Genomic DNA, 24,916 nt, shown 5'->3' on the forward strand with positions numbered 1-24,916 from the left:
CTTGTTAGCACTTCAAAATCATTAAGTAATTAAAGTGAATGAAGCTAATGTACTATCAAGAGGACTTCACTTTGGCCTGAGTGAAAAAGCAGACACTTGTTGGATAGCAGTCTAATCTTTATTTAAGTTTAAGAGCTGCTGTACAAATTCTACTAATGAAAAATGTGGTTCGTATTATTGTATTTAATATTATAAGAACATACTAAAAATAAAGCGGCATACACCACCTGGTGCTGGGTTATTCACAAGAGCCTGTGGCTCATAAAATCGGAAATGGCCCAAAGAGCTGTTCAAGGGGAGTCTAATTTCCATTTCTTCTGGGTCAGATAATCTGATCATCATTGCCGTGAGTGGGAGATGCTAATTCAGTTTGTTGTTTCAAAATCATGAATATAAGACAATACCTTGGGAAAATAAGGTTCTGTATTTCAGCCACAAATATTGGTACTATCCCTTTTTTGTGTGGTGCAGTCACTCTCCCACTAACGCCTGCCAAGCTATTGCATCAGTAACAGATCTGGGCAGGGTAATTAATTCAGTCAACAAAGAAAAGTGTGCCTCTAATCATTGTCTTGCACAAGCCATCCAAAAAAAACAACTCTTTTACTTGTGTGTGTGTGGGGGACTATAATACTGTGTTTTGTGGAATTAAAATGAAAGCAAAAAGCAGGATGGTAATCTGAAAGACAGTTCACAGTTTCACAGTATGAAAGGGATAGATGATAGGCTCAGTTTAATAAAAAATCAGATTTATTAATCTGATTAATAGACAGATTCTTGAAGAAAATCCTTTTAGAGGAAACTAGATGATGTCTAGATTAATGACAATTAATATATATCCCTTTATGTTACAAAAAAAGCAACACATTTAGCTATGGATCTTCATAGCTCTCCTTAATATCCTATGCTTTTTTCCCCTCTTCTGAGAGGGTAAAGGGTCAGGCTAGCAACAAAATCCAGTAATACCAAATGGGCTGAAAGGCCTTCTCCACCTTCTGTGCTTTCTGGTGTTTGAATACGCAGAACAAAGCCTATCCCTGCTACAGTTCTTACACTCCCGACTGTCATTACAGTAAGTGACCTGTTGAGGCAATGAGGTGAACACTGATGAGGAATCAGGCTGCACTGTTAAAAAAAGCTTGCTGTTACACTGAGACAAGCAAACTCGTATCAGGAATGACTTCAGGCTGCTTTCAAACTCAGACCCCCTGTCTCAGTGCTGGCTGGTCTTTGAGCACAGTCACTCAGAGCTGTAAGCTATTCTCAGCCTGCGCCTTGGGGCCTATGGGCTGGGGCTGCAGCAGACACACAGACAGCAGACAGCACGCTTCTCTGAAAGTATGTAACCTCTAAGAGTTGGCACAGTAGCTTGGATTGAAGAAGACAGAGCGAGGCTCTTGGGGCTTGTGGTAGATAAAAAAAGAGAGACGAAAAGGCAAATAGAAGAGAGAAAAAGAAAGCATAGAGTGCCAGCCACCCTAGGAGCAAAAAGGAAACCTCACACATGCTCCATTCCTCATCTCATAACACACTTATACAGAGCACTGCCATAACAGTATGACCTGCTCTCTCTCGAGATAGCATATCTGTGGCATAACACCAAGCATACAACAGGGGCAGACACAAACAGATCTATAGGAGGTAGCCTAGCCTTGCACTTATCAAGCAGGAATTTGTGCAGATGGTCAGGGTAGAAGGTTGATATTTATACAGTATTATGGACTTAGAAATACTGGGGCTGTGGAGAAACAGGAAAATTCCACTGATTTGTTTGGAGGGGTGAAGAACAGACAATCCACTGCAGGTATTGCTTTCTGACCATGCTGACCTGGTATACCTCCTCAGTAGGCAGGGCGTGGGCTATGCTAGGTCAGTTCTCAGTTCTGTGTACTAGTTCTAACCGTCAACATGGAGAAGACAGGTACAGAAATGGTCCCAGATTATGTCAGCGTTGACCGCTGTCTAAATAGCACACTATTGCAACTAAACTAGCTAGGTTTTCAATGTTTAATAAAAGAGGTGCACAGTGCCCTGCTAGGGTGATACTGGACACATGACAGGCACTGTCCCTGCTCTGTGTCCTTACTCACTGTGCTCTGGAGAAACAGGCAGACAAATGTATGCTTTGCTACCTTTTATCACTTATCGGTTTCTCTTCTCATCTGACACCATCAGCCCAGCTTGTCCTTCACAACTTTATCTTCTATTAGGATGAGCATCTGTCTGGTTTACATTTTTTCTGTTCTTAACTGTTATCTTTCCTTCAACAATCTTTGTGCCAGCGCTTTCTAATCATCTAAGGGTGTCCCTGAGTACCTGCCTCTATAAACAATAACACATAAACAACACACACAGCCAAAGCACTGCTTTTACCATCTGTGCTGTTTTTTTATTAACAGGACAGGTATGTGCCTGTTGTATGTGACTGCCTCACACTGAGTTGCAGTTGAATATGCATCACTGTGCTTCATTTCCAGTCTCACTGAGGGACCCAGCCCTTTTCACATGAATCTAGGTGGACTCCCTGCCTTTTCAGGAGCTGGGTCACCAAAAATAAATGAATCTAGCCTCCCTGAGCTTGTTTTTCATCACAAAGGATCCCAAAGTGATTTGCATATAAAAAGGAACTCACATCATCCACTACTGAATTGCAGCCTGCATGTTAGCCATTATATGCCAGCTGCCCCACAACATAGATCAGGTGGTGAAGTCAGGACATGCTTTTCCCAATGTCCTAGGGCTGTTATATATAAATACAGTATATTTAAATAAAGGAACCTACAAGTACCTGTGTAGTACTTTTAAATATAAGTGGATTCTTTAAATTCACTTTCTTACTGTGCAAGCATATATACTGTACCACCTGTATACTTCTATATTGTGTAATTCTGTACCATGTCCTGTACATACATGGATCTAACTGTTACAGCAGCATGAGCAGAGTACAATATGGACTAAACATGTCCAGCCACGTGTGGCCTCCCTCTGCTTAAATCACTCTGTCATGTTCTCCAGAATTTCAATAACTACTCATGGCTAACTAGAATGACAGGTCTGCCTCTGTTTGCAATGTGGTGGGACACATAATTTAATTACCAGCCATTGTCTTTGGAGATGATTGAGATTTTTGAATTACAAAAGGTTTTTCATGCTTGTTGAATGCATGTGCAGAGACATTTCTGCTTTGCTGGTGGTGCTCCTGTTACAGTAAGAGAAGGAGAGGTCTAGTGATGATATTTCTGAATGTGATGGAGTGGGGGTGGGATCTGTGTTTTTTTTGTGCAATGATTTGAGCTGTTCTCCTCCCTGGGCTCTTGGCTGATGGAGCTGTGGCTTTGATCTTCAACAAACTCCTCAGGATTCCAGCTTGTTGGCGGCAGGTTTTGAAAATGATGCATTTCCTGAACGTTTTCTCAGCCTGGAATGCATTGCCTGATTATGTCAAGTCATCTGCCACCCCCACCCCCAGGCCCTTTGAAACCGTTAATTTGTTATCCGAAAGCCAGGCTGAGAACGGTAATGCTATTAATTAGCAGCGGTCTTGCTCTAGTGCAATGGTGCAATTGTGCTCTCCAGTGTGTTTATTTACAATGACAAATAGGATGTTTATGCTGAACAGGACTCTTTTTAAATATCCTCATATGAATGTCCCCATGAACGTGGGAGAGCACTGCTGCCAGGGGAAATTAAATCGAGTCAGCACGATGCCCGGAGGAGTAGAGACTGGCATGATGGTGCTCAGAGCCATGGGAAACGAGCTCTGTGAAGGAAACAGAGCATTACAGCCTCAAGTGAAAAAACTGGAGTCTAGAGAAAGCACACAGGCAGACTATATCCCTCATCCACTGCCTTTATTCGGTAAATAATTCATCTATTACTAAGTCATAGTTAAGAAATCCCATTATGCCCCTCTGACATTCAAAAAGGAATTTGAGGCCATATTATTGTAGCATTGTATTAAAAACTTCTCTGTTCACAAATAAATCAAGGGAGAGGAGCTTATATAAAGGGAAGGGAATGTTTTAACTCAGGGTTTGGGATACTGAAGCTGTCTACTCTATCCATCTATGGTGTGTGTACATAAGCAGGCCTTCATGCTATGTACATCAGCTCGATAAATGCCGGAAAGTAGACAGCTGAGCTTCATAAAAAGTCTTGATTGTCCATTTAATGCATTATTTATTACTTCTTCCTCTTTGTGCAGTTTTGTGCTTTCGGGTTATCATGCTTTTGGAAACAAAAGATTTGCATAGCCTTTCCAGTGAGGTGATTTTCAGTTTAGAATTTGGATTGGCCTGCTCTGTCCAGTGAGTGTAGGATCCTAGTCTGTGAGAGGAGAATGTCTGCAGCTGCATTATATGTTTAAAAACTAACACCAGCCCTGTGCCATCATTCTCCAGTTACTGCAAATCTGACAGATAGGGGGCCCTGTAGATGTTGTAATGCACAAAGCTTTGGCCAAGGATGGATTAGGCTCTTATTGCATAGCACTATGCAGATTTTTCAGGTTGTGGACTCTGGTGCAGAATGTATTATTAGAGCAGACAAAGAACGATGCAAGTACCGTACTTAACAGTGTTAAATAAGTGTTGCATCTTTTTTATTTTCCCAAAGTAGACAAAAACATAACTGTTTCTTCCTCTGTTTACTTGTGGAGCTCATAACATTCTAAAGTTGAGGAAAAAAGTTCTGAGGCAGCCTTATCATGTGATACATCTATGCTTACATGCTTCAACCATGAAATGGGTCATATTCTGGATACTTTCACTATACTTGTGGCAATAAGCTGCAATGCTCTGAGAGAAAGTTTTTTCAGCTGTCTTGTACTTCCACCTCAGTGTTGTAAATATCATTGACCTTCTTTGTTGAGCATCTGCAACGTTCACATCCTTAACTGCTTCAATGCTTTGAGAGTCTAGAGAACTGGCCCTGGGAGGAACTGGTACTCAAGCTGATTAACACTGAAGGTGATCTGGCCTCTTGCCACCCTCACCTCTTCCACTGCGGCCCACAAAACGCAGGTCATTGAAACGCGCCACCTGATTCTTTATGGCCGCGGTTGCATTCCGTAGCTCAGCAGAGTAGTTCTCATCGTTGCCAGCCATCACTGTTACCAGAGTGCCATCCGGGACATCCCCAAGGGCAACCACCTGCGTAGGAAACAGCACAGGAACTTCATTAACAGAACACAAGTCAATGCAGCTTGACACAGCTCATCACAGTACAGCTCAGTGTAGCTTATTTCAACAGAATGTGAGAACACAAGAGTGCTATCCAGCAGGTGGCAGAGGCTGAATAGACTTCAGACCTCATTCCAGACTTGTTCACAGAGAGTCTACTTTCTCATTGGAACACCACTTCACATCAAATGAGTAAATTGAAACAAAGTGTTGATAATAATTGATGTTTTAAAATTAACAACTGATGTATGTTCAGATAAGATTCTTTTTACATCAACATATATAGTAGACTAATCATTTTTCTCTTTTTTCTTCCCTAAAAGGACTGCCTAAAAAGATCATATATACCCAAGGTAATGTTTTAATATTCTGTTTATTAATTTTCTGTTATTGTGAGCAGCATTAGCTTGGCTGCCTTGTAGCATTGAGGCACTGGATTCAAATTGAGACCTGGGCTGTTATCTGTGAGGAGTTTCTATGTTCTCCTCATGTTTGCATGGGTTTCTTGCAAGTGCTCCTGTTTCCACCCACACTCTAAACACATACTGGTAGATTAACTTACTTTTAGGAAAATTGGTGTGAGTGTGTGTGTGTGTTTGTGTCTCTGTGTGTCCTGCAATGGACTAGCATCTTGTCCAGTGTGCATTTCGGATTGCACCAGTGCTTGGCAGGTTAAGTTGTGGCTCCACTATGACTCTCAGATGCATAAGCGGATAAAGGCCAGCAATAGAAGTATAGTAGAAGGAATACTAGTGTCATCATCCAGGTGCTCATATATCCTGGGACAGAATTCGGGAGAAGCGTGGACATACAGTAGGGGGAAAATCATCATACATCACCACCACATTGCAAGGATAAGTGCAGGTGTACCACTAGGAAATAGTTAAAAAGAATCAAAGCACACTGACTTTTTTGTTGCCTGTAGATGTAGTATCTGTAGCTAAGTAATGACACTTCCTGTTCAAACTCCACCAGCCCAAACCTTTTGGTTCACTTACTAGAATGGATGATTCTGTGTTCATGGAACTTTGAAAAGAAGTTACTGATAAATGAGCATAGTTTAGTAAGTGAAAGTATATATATAAGAATTTGTAGTGTTTCATACAAAAATAAATCTTTATCTGAAACTGAATAAATTACATATCACTATGGAGACCCTGTGTTTCACATTGCCTCATGAAACTGTAGCAACAAACCCAACCCTATGAAGTTATAACTGCGAGCAGCTCCCCACCAAAGGTAAATAACTTTGGAGACTGTTTTTATAAAAGCTGTGACTGGTTATATGCACAGTCATGGTCTACCTCTGGAAGTGTTCTACTGTAGCAAGTGTGATCTGGGCCTGTCTTGGTATTCTGTGATTCAAGGAATTAGACTCCCTTTTCCAGGCACTGGACTGCTCTCAGATATTGTGAATATTCTTATTATGGGCAATTATACAGTGGATCACTATACTGTACTGCAAGTCTTCATGCAGAATTATACAGTAGGTCATTATACTATACTGCAGGTCTTCATACCATGGGCAATCATACAATGAGTCATCATACTAAAGTGTGGATACCTATATTGTAGGCCCCTTTACTGTGGTTCTCCTTACTGTGTGCCTCGTATACCATGTGTCACCATTATGTGAGTAATTATTCCATAGGTTCTATAGTGTGAATCTTCATACTGTGAATTATTATGCCACAGCCTCTATACTGTGTGTCTCCATAATGTGAGTTTCTATAAAGTGTGTCTTCCTACTGTGAGTATTCATACTGTCAGTAATTATACCATGGGTCACTAAATGTGTGTTTTCTTCATACTGTGGGTCTCTGTCCCATGTGTTCCTATTCTGTGGGTCTGTGTACTGTTGATTCTTAATGTGTTATTCCTGTGTAATGTAGATCCTTGCATTGTGTGCTTCTGTACCATGGGTCATGCACATTGGTCTCTATGCTAAAGCCTTACCAAGTCATTGCTCAGGGATTTCTGCATAAGCACAATGAGTTTTAAGTATCAGAACTTTTTGCAACTTAGATGTTTTACATATTTATAGAAGGTGTTAAGTACTCTGGTTAAACTGTACTTATTTTATAATACCGCTTCAACCGCTTCATTTAAGGCTTATTAATCCTAGAAAGTGGTAATTACTGTGTTGCAGTGAATTTAAAAAGTTATATGTGGAATATATATAAATGTCTGGAATTGTATAGGAAATATCAATTTATTTTTCTTCCGAATTATTAGAAAAGTGTATATTCCTGTCGTGTTTTAATATATAGGACCTTCTGTAACAGTTATTGCGAAAAACAAATGATAAACCCTTTTTAAGGGGACCTGAATTAGTCCTGAAGATGGACAATCCAAATGTTTTGTAGAGCTCTCTATCCTCCTCGGTTTTGAAACACCCAAGGCAACTATGTTTTGAAGGGTTAATTAGGAGGTTTGTTTAATGATGTGATGAAAATATCATTTGAAATGAAAATAAGAACAACTTACAGCTCCCAGGGACCATAGCTGCCTCATCCTTACTTAAACGAAAATTAATTTGCTAAATTGATCAGAAACTTCCATTTCTTCCCATCTGTGAAAACTGATAACACAGGGAGGCTGTGTCGTGGCTTTCGAAAGATATATATTATATCAGACCATCCTCGGAACAATACCTAAATATGTTTAATTAAAATGCAACAGATTCCAGAGATTGATTCTTAATAATGATTTCAGTCCACACTATGTAACTGTCAATTGGTATTTTCTACAGTTCAATAATCGTTTTAAATACAGCCTATGTCACTTTGGATAAGCAGCTAAACTGCAAATAGCAAGACTGAAGTGAAGACGCGAGCTCTACTTCGGATTCCCAGGAATTTCTCTTTCACACAGTAGAAGATCCTGAAACACTGGACAGCGACCTTCTGTACAATACTCTCCAGATGATCTTCTGAGACTTGCGTTGTCTTTGTCCCATATTTAAGCAAATAAACTAAGGAAAATATTTCATAGTATAAATCCATTTATTTTTTAAAATCTCATCCAAAGTGTAGTACTTTCATTTTCGTAGTCCAATAATAAACACCTACATCATCAACATCAATAATAATAATAATAAGAAGAAGAAGAAGAAGAAGAAGAAGAAGAAGAAGAAGAAGAAGAAGAAGAAGAAGAAGAAGAAGAAGAAGAAGAATTTCTGCTTTTCCAGAGTATAATGCACAAAATCGAGTGTTACAACCACGATCATAAAGTACAGGTCCGTAAACCTTTGATGAGCTTAAGAATTTTGATAGTACAGGTGTATATATATATATCGGGTGTAGTACAACGAATTGAAAGCACCTTATTAAACTAAGGATGATTCCCTGTAGTACGCAGTTCTGTACGAAACCGCACGTTTGTTACAATTGCCCCTTTTTGTTTCAAACATTTTATTAAAGTCCTCGCTAACTGCTAGGGTAAAAAGAAACACGTAACTGCTGAAGAGAGAAGAAACTAGGATAAGCTCAAGTTCCAAACTCTAGGATTTCTCTAATAACAAAAACGACTGCAAAAATACGTAGTATTACTGCTGGTACAACTAGAATAAATCGAGCGATTTTAGTTTTGTGAAGAGGGAAATAATTAGAGGATTCCATCATCAGTGTTATTCACTCCATTTTGTGACGTGCATTTATAATTCCACGCGACAGGCCTACTATTTTTAATGTCGGAACAAAGAATAATCTCACTAGTCTCTCAATAATCACAGCCGAAACATAGACGTGACCTCTAAAATAGAAATTGTGGATGTTCGTTTTGTTATTCTTACTGCCACGAGTAATAGTAATGTAATATTCCATAATATTTATATCGCATTACTTTGGGAAGGCACTTTTGTCGGCCCCAGTATTATACTTTGCATCATCATCTCTCCAATGTTTTTTTGTAGTTATTCAACCTCTAAAAGGCTTTAAGAAAAAAAAACTCAGAAGTGCGTCTGGCAAACCCTGCCGGAGACACCATTGTGAAACCCATTTTTACACTTTATACTGTTCTAATCTCTTTCCACAAATTTAGTAGAAATAATCACACCTGTATGTATTTAACAGTATACGGCTGTATGTCCCAATAAACGGAGATCACTTTCATGCGCAATCGCGAATACCTGGCGATTTTACTAAATGGTAAGAAAATAATTGTAATGCTAATTCAGTTAAAGAGAAAAAGATTATGAGTTGGGTGCTAACTGTTAATAGAATAGTGATCTTTAACAAATGTATTAAATATTTGGTTTGAAAAATACATTCTTCGTTTTTCTTCTTCTCATTACGAATAGTTTCATTCTACCTGAAGCTATGTTTGTAATTAATTACATGTAAATATATCACAATATTTTTAGACAGTTTTAAGGTTTATTTAATTATTTTATTTACTTTGAAAATAAAAATGGATCCATAAAATAGCAAATGCAATTGATTAAAAATGTGGGGAAGTATTGTCATCGAAACAGATGCTTGAATACAGGCTAAATAAGCAAACGGTTGTGTAGAAGTTATTTTGAAAATCTGCATAAGACATTTCTACTGCGACCGCTGTATTTGCTAATACCACTGTCACTGATATTAAAGCCAACCCATGTCGGAGAAAAGATGAGCCTGTATCAATGCCAAGCGGTTCTGTGATCTTCAGACGGACAGTAGCTTACTCGTGTTTAGAATGCGTAAAACAGTTATTGCACAAATGTCATGGGATGGGTGCACAAAATCCTCTGCAATTCATTCAGCATTCATCTTAGGGTTTTTTTTTTTACAAAAAATATCCCTAGATAAAATACCTCGGTATTAACTATACAACTCTTGTCATGAAAAATAACAAAAATGTAAAATATTTTTGCCGAAATACAGACGTTATCCACTTCGGAGGTACTGTTTAGTGGTTCCATTCTGAACGACTACGTCTAGTTTTAGCCTTTTATTCCGTAAGGTTTTTTTTTGTGCAGGGTCCCGTCAGTTCTCTGATCTGGAAACAAGTCATTTTCAAAATTGGAACAATGGCTCCTGTTTTCCTAAAGTACAGCGTAGGCATTTATGCAAGTTTTGCAAGAGATCTAGGCATGACTTGTGTGATTGTAACTGCAACTGTCCCTGCTTGCAATCTGTTGCTATTTCCATAATCACCAAAAGAAGGAAATACTGTATGCAATAGCCTACAGTATGTGCTCTTCAGAAGGCTACAAAAAGTCAATCTCTTTTAGAGCTCTTTAAGAGTCATGACACTGCTAAATTACCATTTACAACAACTCTTGATTAGAGGACAGCAGTCTTAACTAAAGCAGAATCTACAGTTATCAAGGGTATTAGCTTGTGGAACAGGTATTGCACACAACATCATCTTGTGATTTAAATATAGCAAATTGCATTTTTGGGGGGAGTGAGAGCATGGTGACACAGGGATTAACATTGCTACCGCGTAGAGCTTGGGCCCTGGGTCCAATTCTGGACCTGTAGTGCTATCTGCACTACTATCTGTAGTTTTTATGTACTCCGTCCGTTCTCATGAGTCTACTCTGGGTGCTCTAGTGTCCTCCCACAGTCCAAAAGCATACTGGCCCTAGTGTGTGTGTGTGTGTGTGTGTGTGTGTGTGTGTGTGTCTGCCCTGCAGACACACAAAGACAGACTGTCTTTCTGTCCAGGGTGTATCCTGCCTTATGCCTTAAGCCTTGCTTGCCTGGATAGGCTCTGGCTTCCCCACAACCCAGAATTGGATTAAGCTGTTAGAAGATGGGTGGATAGAATCTGCATCTTTTCTTAAGGATGCAATTGTTCTTGGCACCTCTACCATGTGGATGTGTAAATTGAATCATTTTGACATTTCCCAACCTCTAGTCCTATCTTAACCTCTAACATGCATAAACTTGCATTTTTACACAAATGCATTTAAAGCACACATACCACACAATATTCCATTGTATATCATTTATAAAGCATCTTAAAATGTGAGGTAATACCAAAGAGTTAATCTCAAAAGTATGAAAATAATACGAATTCACAACTGAATTTTGATGAGTTGCATGTACAACATGGGCATGTGAAAAGACAGTTAATGAAGTTAATATGAATGCTTTTGGCTGTGTTACCTTAAATGCAATTGGTAGGGTCTTATTGCACCTCCAATGTGTCGGCAGGACGGAGCAGAGGAAGTTGGGGCTGTCTGTACGGACCAGCTCCCCTGGGTGATCGGCCAGCACCTCCACCATGCTGCGGTCCGTGATGCGCAGTTTACCCACCAGGGCGGCACTGTTGTCCTGTGCCCCAAGTGGCAATGCATCGCTCATCTTACCAGGGCTCAGTGTGGTGGAAGGTGGGGTGAAGCGGCGCCCTGGGGCCGGATCTATAAGGAAGACGATACAGGAAGAGTTGTATTACCAAGAAAAAGCTAATTCTTAAAAAAAACATCTGATGCCTACCAAAGAAGTTAATCAATTGAAGATTGATAATGATTAAAAAAGGAACAGCTGACAGCATGTTGTTTAATTGAGAACTAGCTTGTCATAGTCTCAACTGCACAGATAATACAAATAATAATCAAGGCAATTGTTACCCAGCATTGTATCCTACAGATTATATGAGGAACGGATTAAAAACGTTAGGGGTTATGAACTGCAAAAGCAAATCTATTTTCCGTCCATTGCCTAAATTAGCAGAACACACGACAAAAACAACAAAACACACCACACTCAAGATCTTCGAGCAACAGTGTTGTTGTTTTAGCATAAGGGCAAAAACACTAATTATAAATGTGTGAGTGGTTAACTTGGCGTGCACCAGGAAACATGAATAAGCAAGGAAACACACATAGATTTCTGAAGTGCAAACTGAACTGGAAAGCTTCACACAAGAAAACTCCAGACATTTCGCAGCGAATGTAAATGCAGGAGGGGGGCTTTGGTAGAAAACACTAACCAAGAAGAGTTAATAGCAACAGTTGGTCTCACACACTTCCCACACTAAAGTCTGGCATCTGAAACACTGGAAACAACAATATATCGTCACACAGCGCCTCTCACCGCAGACATTGCAACATTTAAAAGTATCACAGGAAGCTGTCGAGTATTTCTCAATTAACATTCAAAACGGCTTATATAACGTATATATCAAATATATGCCACAGATGCAGTGTATTCAACAAAAGGAAACTAACTTGCATCCACGTATTTACCGCGGTGTCAACGATAAGGCGCGCAGACGCCAATACCACACACTAGTGGGCACAGATACAGATAACTTCTTTGTTGTGGTGATGCTGAATAGATTGTGTAACACAGCCTGTTTGGGAGCGATTACTATGTCTTCTCTCATTTACTTTTGTGGTATATGAAACTAACCAGGTTGTACTCTTATGACACAATGAAGTTATTAGCATACCGTATTTGGCGTCCCAAAGGAAAACCATTTGTGCGCAGTTGAAAACTCCTCTTAGATACTCTTATAATTGTTTTCCGATTCACTTTTTCAATGAGCTCTGTTCAATGAGTGTTCTGCTGCTCTGTGTTGCGGGCTCATGAAGGTGTCACGGAGATACTGTTCCCGCAGAGTCAGACGTCCAGAAGTCAAGTGTCATCAGCACGCCAGTGGTAAACACGAGCTCCACCTCTCCCTCCAAGCGCACTGTCTGCAGATCCCCGTGTCGAGGTAAATTATCTCAAAACCCAGCAAAGGGACACGACTGCCCATTTAGAAACCGATCTGTGTCGTTTGAACTCCGATGATCTCTCTGCGGTGGTTTACTGTACAAGTCTTTGGAACGATTGATTTGATAGAAGAAGGTAAAGAATACAGGCGAATCCTTAGACTAACTTCATATTTTCCTTCTTTTACAATAATGAAAGGCGGTCCGTAATCTCCAGCCGACACCGGTGTGTCTGTCAAGTTGTGCAACGCGCACCAAACCAACAAACTTCCTGGAACAAAACAAGACCTCCAGGTACTTTGGGGTACTCTAACCCAGCAGGTGGAGAAGAGATGAGAACCGCGGAGAACAAACGACCGATCAGTCCCCCACACAGCCTAGAAACAGACTGCAGGATAAAACTCTCAAATATACTACTAAATAGACAGACAAGAAAACGAAGCAAAAACGCAAAATGTTGCTCTTGTAGCAGTGAAACTTATTAAAATCTTATAACAAAACTTTTTAAAAGTTTTGGAAAAATTATAAACATAGCGAAAATGTTTGTCTTTATTTTCTTGAATGCCACAGGAAAAAAGCAGGTTACGAAAATCAGGTCCGATTCTCAGAACAACTGATGTCCACGAGATAGGGTGTTGCAGCATGCCGGAGGGTTTCTTCAGGCATTGACCTGGTTATTATAAAGCGTAGTGAAACACATCCTAAGACTTACTGAATAAATGGCGGCAATAATAACACAGAATATTGACATTAACGGAGCCAGAACAATATTTTTTTATGAGGCAGAGCCGACAGTTCTGTTTGTGTTATTCCCGGGTCTTTTTATCTATCCAGAGTCATTCCAGCCAAAACAGAAACCAAACCTGCAGTCCCAATCCACACGCATACAAACACATACAAACTACCCTGCTGTCGTTCGGCCGGCTGCTGTGCCCGCTGCGCTATATGAATGAACAGCTCGAGAGTGGGTTGGCTTTTACTGGTAGCAGGCTGTGCAGGAATGCGGCCGGGTTGGTGAATTTGCATACACCGAGGTCTTGGCCTATAGGGGAGCTGTCTTGACAAGGCCGGGATTAGCTCCAACCAATCGGAGGGTCGCCCTCTAGCCTGCAAGTAATTGCACAGCTCCTCCCGAACAGTCAATGGGATTCCACAGGCGCGACGCCTGCCACTGTAAAATTACACAGGCGTCCTGCTATTGTGGTGCGCAGTATCTAACAGACAGGCAGAACGATAGACTAGGTGGGTAAAAAAAAAGTTCCATCAGGCCCCCCGGGCTTCAAAACTAAAAAAAAAAAACTTTATTGGAAAACTTAAAAGATTAACTGTTTTCCCTCTCTGCTTTATCACAGACCAAAGGTTATCCCAGTGATGACTTTGTATGCTTAATTGATTCAATGAAGGGCTGGAGGTGCAGTTGCTTAAATGGTTCTCAACGTCTTGCTTCTAAATATATTAGCAAACCATGAAGAGGTCTGAGTAATCCCCACACAGGAAGGAGAGGAAGCAGTCTCTCAGAACGAAGGTCATTATTATATCATCAGTCTGTACTGCATCGGCCCCGGTAATTGACAGCCAGTCACGAGAGCTCAGAAAGGCAGCACGGGACTGCAGGCTGCTCCCAGTCTCTGTACGTAACCCATCGATTTATTACTGAAGAGATACAATCACAATCTTAATATCAGCAGCGCCAGTTACACTGGCTATTCCAGTACTGATGCTATCATATGCTTTGTTTCCCAGAGAAAATGATACCATCTTAAAAAAATAACAGCGACAAAAGGAATCAAATACAGGATATTTATAGGAGCTCTTCTGGGTCAACTATTATTTCATATTTGTGATGAAAAAGGCATGTCGAAGTATAAAAAATAGATGAGACGGTAAATTTCACACTTCAGATTTTTCAGATAACATTTTGAATAAAAAAACAGTCACAATCCCTATTAAATACATTAAATTAGAGCATCCATAAGTAAAACGTCAGACGTAGGTTAGAAAGACATATAAAATAGTTGTCTATAAAATACGTGGGTAAATAAATGTATATATCTCAATACTATTTGCACCTTTATACTGTATATACCGAAGCAAAAATAATAACATTGAAGATTAATCACTTCTGTATTTCAGCTCTCGTCTTTTAAGTAACATCTTAGTCGAGGTCTAGTCATTTGCAAGAGATAGCCGAAAGGGGGCGGCAGAGGACGTAAAAGTGGGGAGGCTCAAGCGACTTCGTTTTGTGTTAGTGTAACGTTACAGAAGAATCAGTACATATTTACCGATCGTTTTTATTGAAATCTATCCACCACTGACTTCCTCAGGTTAATTTTTAATAGATTTACTGTGGGAGATTTGAAAAATGGTTTTTCGAGTCAGGGAGACTTATAGACCCTGAAGTCTGTGTTTCAGATCAAAACCTCAGATTATTTGGCCACATCCCGTAAAAAAGATGATTGACACACGCACAAATTATCATGAAGTCGTTGCTTCAAAAGTTAAGATTACCCGTTAATACTCGTACAGAAGAGTAGTGAAACCGTTTCATATCCCGTACTCCTACGGCGCCGTACACGATCAGGTGATAGCGCACACCAGATACACTGTACGCAATTCAGTAGAGGAGTCAAACAAGGATTTTAAATTATACTAAGAATTAAAATAAAATCTTGTATTTGTTAGGGTGAAACAGCCTCAGACACATGAATGTATTTCAATGTTTACGAAGAAAATTCATTTATCTTTTGAGCTTTACACAGAGCGCTAAAATGCAATCCTCTCACCCATAAATCAGTATCCGTCTACCTGTATTCTTTTTAAGTTAATGTATATTAAATCGCAAGCTAATCTGTAATAGCGTTATTCAACGAGTAACAATTCAAAAGACTAAGTGTGCTTGTCTGCATGTTACATATGTTAACGATTTCATTTTAAGAGACTGTGTGTTATTTGTAAACGTTATAACACCAAATTATATGCCCTGATTTTTTATATTTATCCTTTTTCAGTGTTCTTCTACATCGATTACAACCTTCATACCTTTTTCCTCATTCGATATTCCGCATTTTATTAGTTTTTGAAGCGGTGTTCATATATTAAACACTCCACTCTTCAAAATGAATATGAAAAGGATGCGTGTTAAATTATACGCGCAGGGTAACTATTAGTATCACTCATAGTTTTTTGCATATGCAGCATACATTAAATGTAGCTTTCACAAAATACAATAATCATTATTTGAATGTAAATACTGTATGTATTAAATTACTTGAATCAGCGTATCTGATTCAAGTAATTAGTGTAACACGTTTTAGTATTTCGCCTTTAGCTAGACATAATGTATTCCAGTCGGCCACGCAAAACAAAACGCGAAACTAAAAGTAATCTATCAAAAGTTTTAAAAAACAGAATTCCATTAAAAAGCAATGTCAGATGAATCTGTCTCCTCGATTTTTATAGAAAAAAAACAATTAGAAAGCAATTAACTTTTAGCGACTATTATCCTTTCTCACGGTATGCTTTTGTTATTGCACGCTTATCATCTTGACCTGATGCGAATTTAAATCGCGTTGGATAAAAGCGTCTGCCAAGTGAATGACTGTAAATGCATTTCTTGCTAGTACAGCCGGTGTCGCCTAGCGCAGCAGAGCCTAGGACTATTCCTATTAACTAAACCACTTCCTGCCGTTTTTACTTGCCGCAGAAATTACCCGCTCCACTTCTGTGGGGATGGAACACTTAACTAACCGCAGCAGATCCGAGGTCCCCAGCAATGTTATACATTTGGAACATCTGTCACCTAAAACCTACTGTGCGTTTTATGGGCCTAACATTGTACATCATTAAGATGCATTTTGCTAACAGTGAAGAGTGTTCAATAATTACAAAAGCGACGGAAATACGATGTTCCGGCTTTCATTAAGAAAAAACACCAACTAGTACTTCTTTGAATTCACTAGATCTATGACAACCTTCATTTGATTTTTTAAATACGCCTTGACACCATGTGTTAAATACTGTATGTCTGGCAATTAAAAATCTTGAGTTTGACAGGTGCAGGTGAGATAATAGTAACAAGAAAATATTTTAAATTCTAGCTATTTTGGTTTTGTAGCTCATGTGTTGCCAGTAGTTAGTAGCTAGTTTTATCCGGATCCCCCTCCCGAAATAATCCTAACAGATGCGATCTTTACTGTGCTGCTGAGAACACGATTGCGCGCGCTTCTCGCGGCAGGCCTGTCTGTTCGTAATGAGAGAGAAGGGAATTGCATTTTTAACTAGCGCACCGCTTCCAAACTTACACCAGTAGTCTCGCTGTCACAGATAACATCGAAAATTGGTTGGAGAGACTTAAATTACAAGATACAGTCTGACAAACACCTGGCTGGTGGAATTTAAAATAGATTACTTCCTCAATTGCATTGTTGGAAGAAAACGTTTCTTTTCTTCACCTTGACAAAGCGAGAAAACAATATAAGACCAACATTATACTTCACCATGAAGAAAAATATGTTGTAAAACTGAGGCTTGTTTAAAAGCCACTAACACTCTGAAGACTTCCTTTGGAGTAGGGTACAGTAGTATGCATTTAATCACCAAGTTGTGTAAAGGAAAATGGTGCACATTAAAACGAAAAAAGTGTGACAAAACTACCCTCAATGGCTTGTTAACAAGACAGACAAGTTAAAAGGGCAAGATCTCACCGATGATGAGACTAATGATTATTAAAGTAGTCATAACCCACAATGGTAGCCCACTAACATTATTTCAAGCAACTGCAAGATTCACACGATTACTTAAGACTGAAAAAGACATTTAGGATGTGAAGTGGGACGTCTTTACACCAAGAATAGCGGTTGCCTTAAACAAATAAGCTAACCATAAAGCGGACTGAGATCCTTCCATAAAACTCAACAGAAAAATTTTCTGATATAGATTAGCTACTGTGACCCAGTATAAATTGAATGTTGAAATAGTCTTTCCGACTATTCTGCCAATATTAGTGACTATACATATATTCTTTTGATAAGTACACTAATAAGTAGTATAATAAAATGATTTCTGCGTGGTAACCAAACAGTTTATATAACAAGAATAATAAATAATAAATTGCAGGAGGTGTTCAATCATCACATTTCCATGGTTCCAGGTTTTATGTTCCAAACAAATCTTCCATACATTTCACGCGCCCTGTTCCCATTTTCCCCTTGTGCCCAGAATTATTTGTCAAATTAATTTTACATAGAAAAGTCTGCTTGACACCTGTGTCAGACAATTTAGGGCAAATACACGAGATTTTCCTAAGTATCTGGAGACAGTCTTGTTTTAAGAGTTTAGCCACAGGGGTGCTAATAAAAAATGTAACGTTTTTAGCTGCGGTGACGTGTCCTCTCAGGCAGCCCGGCGCTGGTACCAGTTCATCGCTTTTGTGAGGTGACTGGCCATATACAGTAGATGTCTCGGACTGAAGGGACGCCGGCAATAGCACCTGCATCACAGAAACTTAGGCAATGAGGTCACCAGACGAACCACTTGTGTGGTTTGTCTGGTGACAGCTGACCATTATACATACTTTTCCTTCACAGAATATCCGTCAATCTATTAAGCACAGCACATTTTTGCACAATGGTGCATATTGTACTTATTGAGCGCTTGGTGTTGCGCTCCATTATTTACACTATGTTCTGACAGCATTGCAAGAAATGCCAGGAGCGACGTTCCAGAATCCCGAGTGCGACTAGGAGGCGGCGGAGAGGGGTTGGACAGCTGTAGAGAAAGGTCTTGTAACATAGCCGGGAAAAGGGAGATGAAACATTATTTCCCCCATCTGTAATAAAAAGGGTTTCCTGAGGGGAAAAGGGTAACTGTAGAAGACCGTCTTAATCTTTATTTTTATTTAATCTCTTCTGTGGTGAGAACCCTGGTCTCTTTTAATGCTTACACGCGAATATTACAGGCTCAGATAGGGAGGCTGTTATATCCATAGCTTCGTGCGTGCTTCATCCCTCGTCACAGCTGCAGCCCCTAAGCAAGGCACACAGATCCCTCTTTTTAGACCAGCCCGCTATATGTCCTACCAAGACTGAAGAGCCTGTCTCATGGACACCTACTGTAGGCATTCGCACAGCAGCACAACAACAACAACAGCAGTAAAGACAGTATCCTTTAACTGAGCCCCGCGGACCATTATAACCTGTAAAAACAGAACGGGTCTATTAGGCTTTAACATTTTCTATAGCCCACTAAATAAAATCGATTAGCCAGTTCCTTCAACCTCTATATGAAAGTGCTGCTGCAGAGCCACAGGTGTCACAGACGAGAACAGAGACTGCTCAGTACAACGAGGCTGGGAATTATAATTTATTGCTTACCGATCAAAGATCAATTGAACAAGTTGCAAAATGTAAAATATAAACGAAAATACGTAAATATGCTAAGAACCAACCTCTTCTGTCTGCTTAAGAATAACAAAACACTATTTTGAACCACAATGTGAAGAATTACACTTGTAATCCTATAGTTTTATACACTAATTTTAATTAAAAAAACACTCGATTCTATGATACCATCTACGTGTGATAACACCTGGATTATTATTCCTTTTGTAAACGTCATTTTGCCATCCCTGTATTAACGTTGTGACTAGTACATTTAGTAGAGCCCCACTGAGACGACAGTTACCCGTCCTCTGTGGAGGACGCTTTCTTAGTGTCAGATGTACTTTAAACGATCATCACAATCAAGCAGGTTAAGCAAGCGCGCAGTTTCCGTGTTCTAAATTCTGAATTATATGCCTTTCATAACATCGAAGAAGATATATTAAATACATCTTAAACCGACAAAGCTTTAAGTTAAAAAACAAAGGATACAATTATTTGTTCAATTCTACCCTGTTTTTTTACGCAAACATTGGTCAATTATATTGTTGTTTTCACTCCAGTTCCCATTTTTGTGTGGATAGCACAGCTATATGCCGCATTTGACTGAATTCCTGAAAAGGAATTCACTAGACTTCATTTTTTCACAAGACATTACCGACATTATCAAAAGTATCTGCAGGCGATAGCAGTGAAATTCTACACGACATACTGAACTGACACAGACTGTTATCTTGGCTTTGACAATACTATGAGCTCTGGGCATCGTGACTGCCCGGCACTCGAAGGACGAAATAGCCTGTCCCGAACCAGCAGAGACCGGACCCACACTGTCTGAGGGAATGGACATTTACATTAACTAAAGCTCAAATAAACAAATAATTTAAATTTCCTCTGTTGGCTTTCAAATATATGTGAAGTTCAAACACGCTTTTTTTAAATTCCATACTGTAATTCACTGAAATTCTGGATTTACAACCGTGAACAGTAAACGACTACTATGCAGGTATACTGTATTATGAGGATGATAGTAGAGTAACTTTGTTTTTCTATTTTTTTTTTACAATTTTCACGCTTCTTATATTTTTTTCTGTAGTTTAAAATAACAACTTGATTCAATCTTTTACCGTAATATATGGAATATTAATAGTGTTAACGTTGAGTTGTCTCGTTCTCGTTGTTGGTTACTGTAACATGCACCATTTTTGGAACAAGTCCTAAGATTAGCAATCACGGTGTTGTGTTTAAAATTTTATATCTTGTATTTCCGAACACTTGCTATACTATTCACCTTAACAAAACATTCGTTAATTAATTCACGAATCAATTTCCATTTCCATCTCCAATTTCAAATTCAAAATAATGGAAAGACACTAAACCATAGAATTAAAAAAAAACACGCTGAAAGAGCAAATAATTTCATAGATCACATGTACTTAATATTTTAGGGTAGGGAAGTGGATGATGTGAAAAGTGAAACTTTTTGTGAACTCGGTACATCAAGGACATCACACGGTACAAGTACAGAATTCAGAACACAAGCGCATTATATAGTGTAGTATATACTTATTGGAAGAAGAAAAGATAAATTATATGCCAAAAAGTATAAAGGCGAAAAGCAGAACTTTTGGGCTTTGAATACTTCTACATCTGTTAACACAAATTCGATCCTAAGTGATTTTTTAAAATTCTTGCACTGCTGAATTACAAAACGGAAACGCTTCTAAAAACACATTTCAAAGACGTGACGGAAATTGTAAAATAACGGTGACGTGTTTTGTTTTTCTTGCTTTTAGTATTGGTGTTCTTTGTTTCGGAGAGAAGATTGTTTTTCACTTCGCTTTTTCGACGGATGTTCTCACTGAGGAAGTGACAGACTGAGGCAATAACGACAGCTCAGCTTGTTCTGAACTACGAGAAGTGGATGGAATTGAGAGCCTAAAGTACCCTTACAAACTCCTCTCATGTTGAACTTAAAACAAAAGACGATGCCAATGTTTACCATCTTCAATTCATTATTACTGTTGTTAGTATTAATATTACAGTATTCGCAAAAGAAAGATAGTAAAGGTAATATCAATTTTATCAAGTGAATTATGTAACAATGTACACATCGAACTGTCAGAAAAATAAAAAAGACTACGCTGTTTTGAGAATTAAATGTCCAACGAATATACCTGTGGCTGAGGATTTGGCTGTTTGACACTAATTATCCGATTTACAAACCAAACACAAATGCAGACATACAGTATAACGCACTATTAGGTTTTCTCAGATTCAGTGCAAGTGCAAAAACTTATATCATCTGAATCACCCAAATGACATCGGATTTTCATTAAACAGCTTTCAAGAAAACGAATTATATAAAAACACTTATGTTGAAGCTGTACAATAGTTCTACAATTTAGAAGGCACGCATTTTTAAACAAACGAACACAAAACTATTTTCTTGTCGAGCTCCACGAGAACAAAGACTATAGTGAGCATTTGAGATGCTAATAGCAAAACATTTGATTAAAATCCTAACTCAGATAAATGAATTGTTTTTGACGCGGAGAACAAGAAGGAATAACAGATATCACTTGGATATATTTGAGTCTCAGCTTGTCTACAATTTTGAGACTGCAAAATGTATGCTGTTAAATGCAAGGTTATTGACCAGATCCCACAGTAAAGAGAGCGGCGAAAACTCCCGGACTGCTCTGTATTGCTGGTAGATCACTGTAGATAACGGACTAAATGACTGAGAACTGAAAACACAATGAGTGTGATTAGTAATCCTTGAACAGTGTTTCAATTTATCAGTGATTCACTGGGCAAATAAATCAGCCCCAAATTTTCTATCTCTGTAAACTAGGATAAAAATCTTTTTGAATAAGTGACAGATCCATGGGAGGCTGTTTATAAAGCTGTATAAGGCAATATCACTGTCAGCGGTGAACGGAAATGTGTGCTCTCAAAAGATTAATAGTATTGCATCTTTAAACTCTGAAGATTTAAAATCCTTAAATTTAAACTCAATTGTTTCTGCTTCTTCAGCTTTGTTAACCTTTTTCTTTTCCTTTGATATGTTGAAGTTTCAGAGATAGGGAGATCAGATGAATAGGGTGGCCTTTGAGTGTCAGTACTGTCACCTTGAGTGTCCTGTTACAGAAAAACTAGAAATGCTAAAAGGAAAGAGAGGCATAGCAGGACGTAAAACGAAATCAAATATTTGATTTCAGTATTATTTACTTCCTATTGTTTTGTATGTATCTGGGAACTAATTATAATAAAATTACTATCTATTACTGTATACTATACAATTACAAATTAAAGTGCTAACACCTTGTATCCAAAACCAGTTTACTCACTAATCTTTGAAGCCAAACAAAAGTGGCTTGGTAAACTATATTTCACAGTATTTATCACACTTCTTCAAAGCTTATTGGACACTCATTTACCCCAGAAAGAGATAGTTAAGGTGTTTTAGCAGACAATGTAATTCAGATTTCTAGTGTCAATTCTCACTTCTTCTATTGTAGGATTTTCCAGTGCTATATTCTCATTTGTGTGAGAGTCTGGTAGATGCGTGTCTTACAGCAGTGCAGATTAGTTCAGCATTGCTCCAGCCTGGCTGGAGTGCTGGAGATGGGCTGAAGACCTCCGATATACACTGTAGGAATGCATTAGTACAGAAGCATCAACACTGCTGACACCCACATCCCTTGATGCATGTTTTCTGCGGAGGCTCAATGAGGTGAAAAATACAGCTCTCAAAGAAGAACCAGAAACTGCCCCTCCTAGGTGCCCATTATGTTGCCGTTAGTACCTTGCAAATTATCTCTGATTTGGTTTTGTTTTGATATTCTACCATTCTGCTTTATCTACTATGCACTCTGTCCACCTCCTATTTATATTAATCGGATTCTATGATAATTCTACATTGCCCACTACAATGGTCCTGAAGCCCAGACGAAAACAGAAGCTTAAACATTGAGCTCTCTGAGGCCTGAGCTGGAATTCTGGTCCTGGCTCTGTGCTGATGAAACTATGCTTTACTATCATAACAGAGCACAATAAAGCTCTTTGATAGCATGCTCTTCAGTCACTATATCAGAAACAGACAAATGTTGACAAAGTGAGGTAAAGGAAAAACACTACAAAATATACAAACTTCCAAAGCAAAATCTTTATACTTCAAGTCTGCTTTAGCTCCCACAGAGCTAACCGACTTTTGCTCATTGATGCACCTTCACGTTACCCGGCTCCACAGAGAAAACATAGTCCAATTCACACATAGACAGAAAACACCTTCATTCTATTACCATTCTGGCCCAGCTGGCTGAGATTCACAACACAAACAGTTCAGCCAGCCAACCCTGTCCTAGCTGTCCTGACACCGAAGCAATGTTCCAGCTTCACAGTTCCATCCTCTTTCATCTTAGCATCATACATTCCTTCTTAAACCCCATCATTAGCGTTTGTCTTAATTTTATGACCTCATTCTGATTTTTGTGAAGTAGTAGAAGAAGAAGGAACAAAAGAAAAAGATAAAGAGGAAGAAGAGAAACAGAAGAAGAAGCAGAAGAAGAAAGCGATTATGTTACCAAAGAGAGGGTTGCTGGATCGGGTTTTCCTCATCAGGTACATGGCCCAGGAGAGGGGTGCTGAGGAGCTGAAGTGACTGTGGTTCATGTCTGTGTCTCAGAGGCTCAGGGTCTGAGTGTCCCTCTGTGTGTTCACCTCCCTTTATACTGTCCTCACTTGCTTTCTTAGTTAGCACCAGCAAATTGAAAAAAAATGACATGCAGTCATGCCTAATATATTCTTTGCACTAACCATGGCCACTTGAGACTTAGCGTCATCTTTAGCCTCGGGTGTTTTTAACCTAGTAATTTCATTTAAGCTACTCAAATGATTTTTTCATCCTCGTATCAGCGAAAATGGATAAGAACGCAAATAATTTTGCTTAAAATTCGCTTGACAGAGCAGAAGATGGTTGGGAGGGGGAATGGAACAGATTGCCAAGTTGGAGAAACATTTTCAAAAGCACTCCTTCAAGTTTGGCATTGTTCTGTAACATTTCTAGAAACAATATTCTGAGAGGCATTAATGCTACAAATGAGTACTTGAACCAAATACTTGGTTAAAGTATTTGTTGTGTTTTTAATGCCAGTGATTATATGTTGTGAATGATAATCTAAACAGTTCTAAAAATATTGTTAGATACTCCCAGCCTTAGGTTATGGATCTTTTAATAAATATATAAAGTATGACAAAACAAGCTGTGATTTGCAAACAATCCTACAGTTAAGATTAGGGTTACAATTCAACCATGGTAAAATTAGGATTTTGGTACTACCATGCAATTAATTAAGGTTGGTGATTATCACATTAATGTCACTATTTTAACTGCACATTCTGTTAATATGTTCCAGTTTAACTGTCCATAATCTAAAGTGTTATCATACAATGCTAAACACAAGTTATTCAGAAGTCATTTGGAACAGAAATTGTTAGACTTCAAGGTCCAGAGTATCCATATCTGAACACACTGTTTGCATAATTGATCAATAACCTGGAACTGTTTCTTTAGAGACACATAATTTATGATATCCTATTATATTGTATTGTGTTGGGGCTCCCCAGGACAAGGTTTGGAGAGTAAGAGTGTCCTTCAAGCACTCCACAACTGAGAATCAGTAAGTGATCAGGAGCTGTTT

General features: G+C 38.9%; 1 protein-coding gene across 6 annotated transcripts in view; it reads right to left on the reverse strand.

The window, feature by feature from the left end:
• Nucleotides 1–24,916, reverse strand: part of runx1 (RUNX family transcription factor 1) — a 71,644-nt gene that overhangs the window by 10,428 nt on the left and 36,300 nt on the right. For 3 of the 6 annotated variants that reach the window (XM_088608234.1, XM_088608216.1, XM_088608224.1), the window contains exons 3-4: nt 11,282–11,535; nt 4,994–5,150 (exon numbers count right to left, since the gene is read on the reverse strand). In XM_088608234.1, the coding sequence (XP_088464360.1) occupies nt 4,994–5,150; nt 11,282–11,535 (411 nt within the window). Of the gene's footprint in view, nt 1–4,993; nt 5,151–11,281; nt 11,536–12,107; nt 12,163–12,569; nt 13,796–24,916 lie in introns of those variants that run through there. The other 3 variants (XM_088608262.1, XM_088608243.1, XM_088608252.1) reach the window with 3 other exon arrangements.

This window comes from Lepisosteus platostomus, chromosome 2 (assembly GCF_059453375.1).
Source record: "Lepisosteus platostomus isolate fLepPlt1 chromosome 2, fLepPlt1.hap1, whole genome shotgun sequence".
Lineage (NCBI taxonomy): Eukaryota > Metazoa > Chordata > Actinopteri > Semionotiformes > Lepisosteidae > Lepisosteus > Lepisosteus platostomus.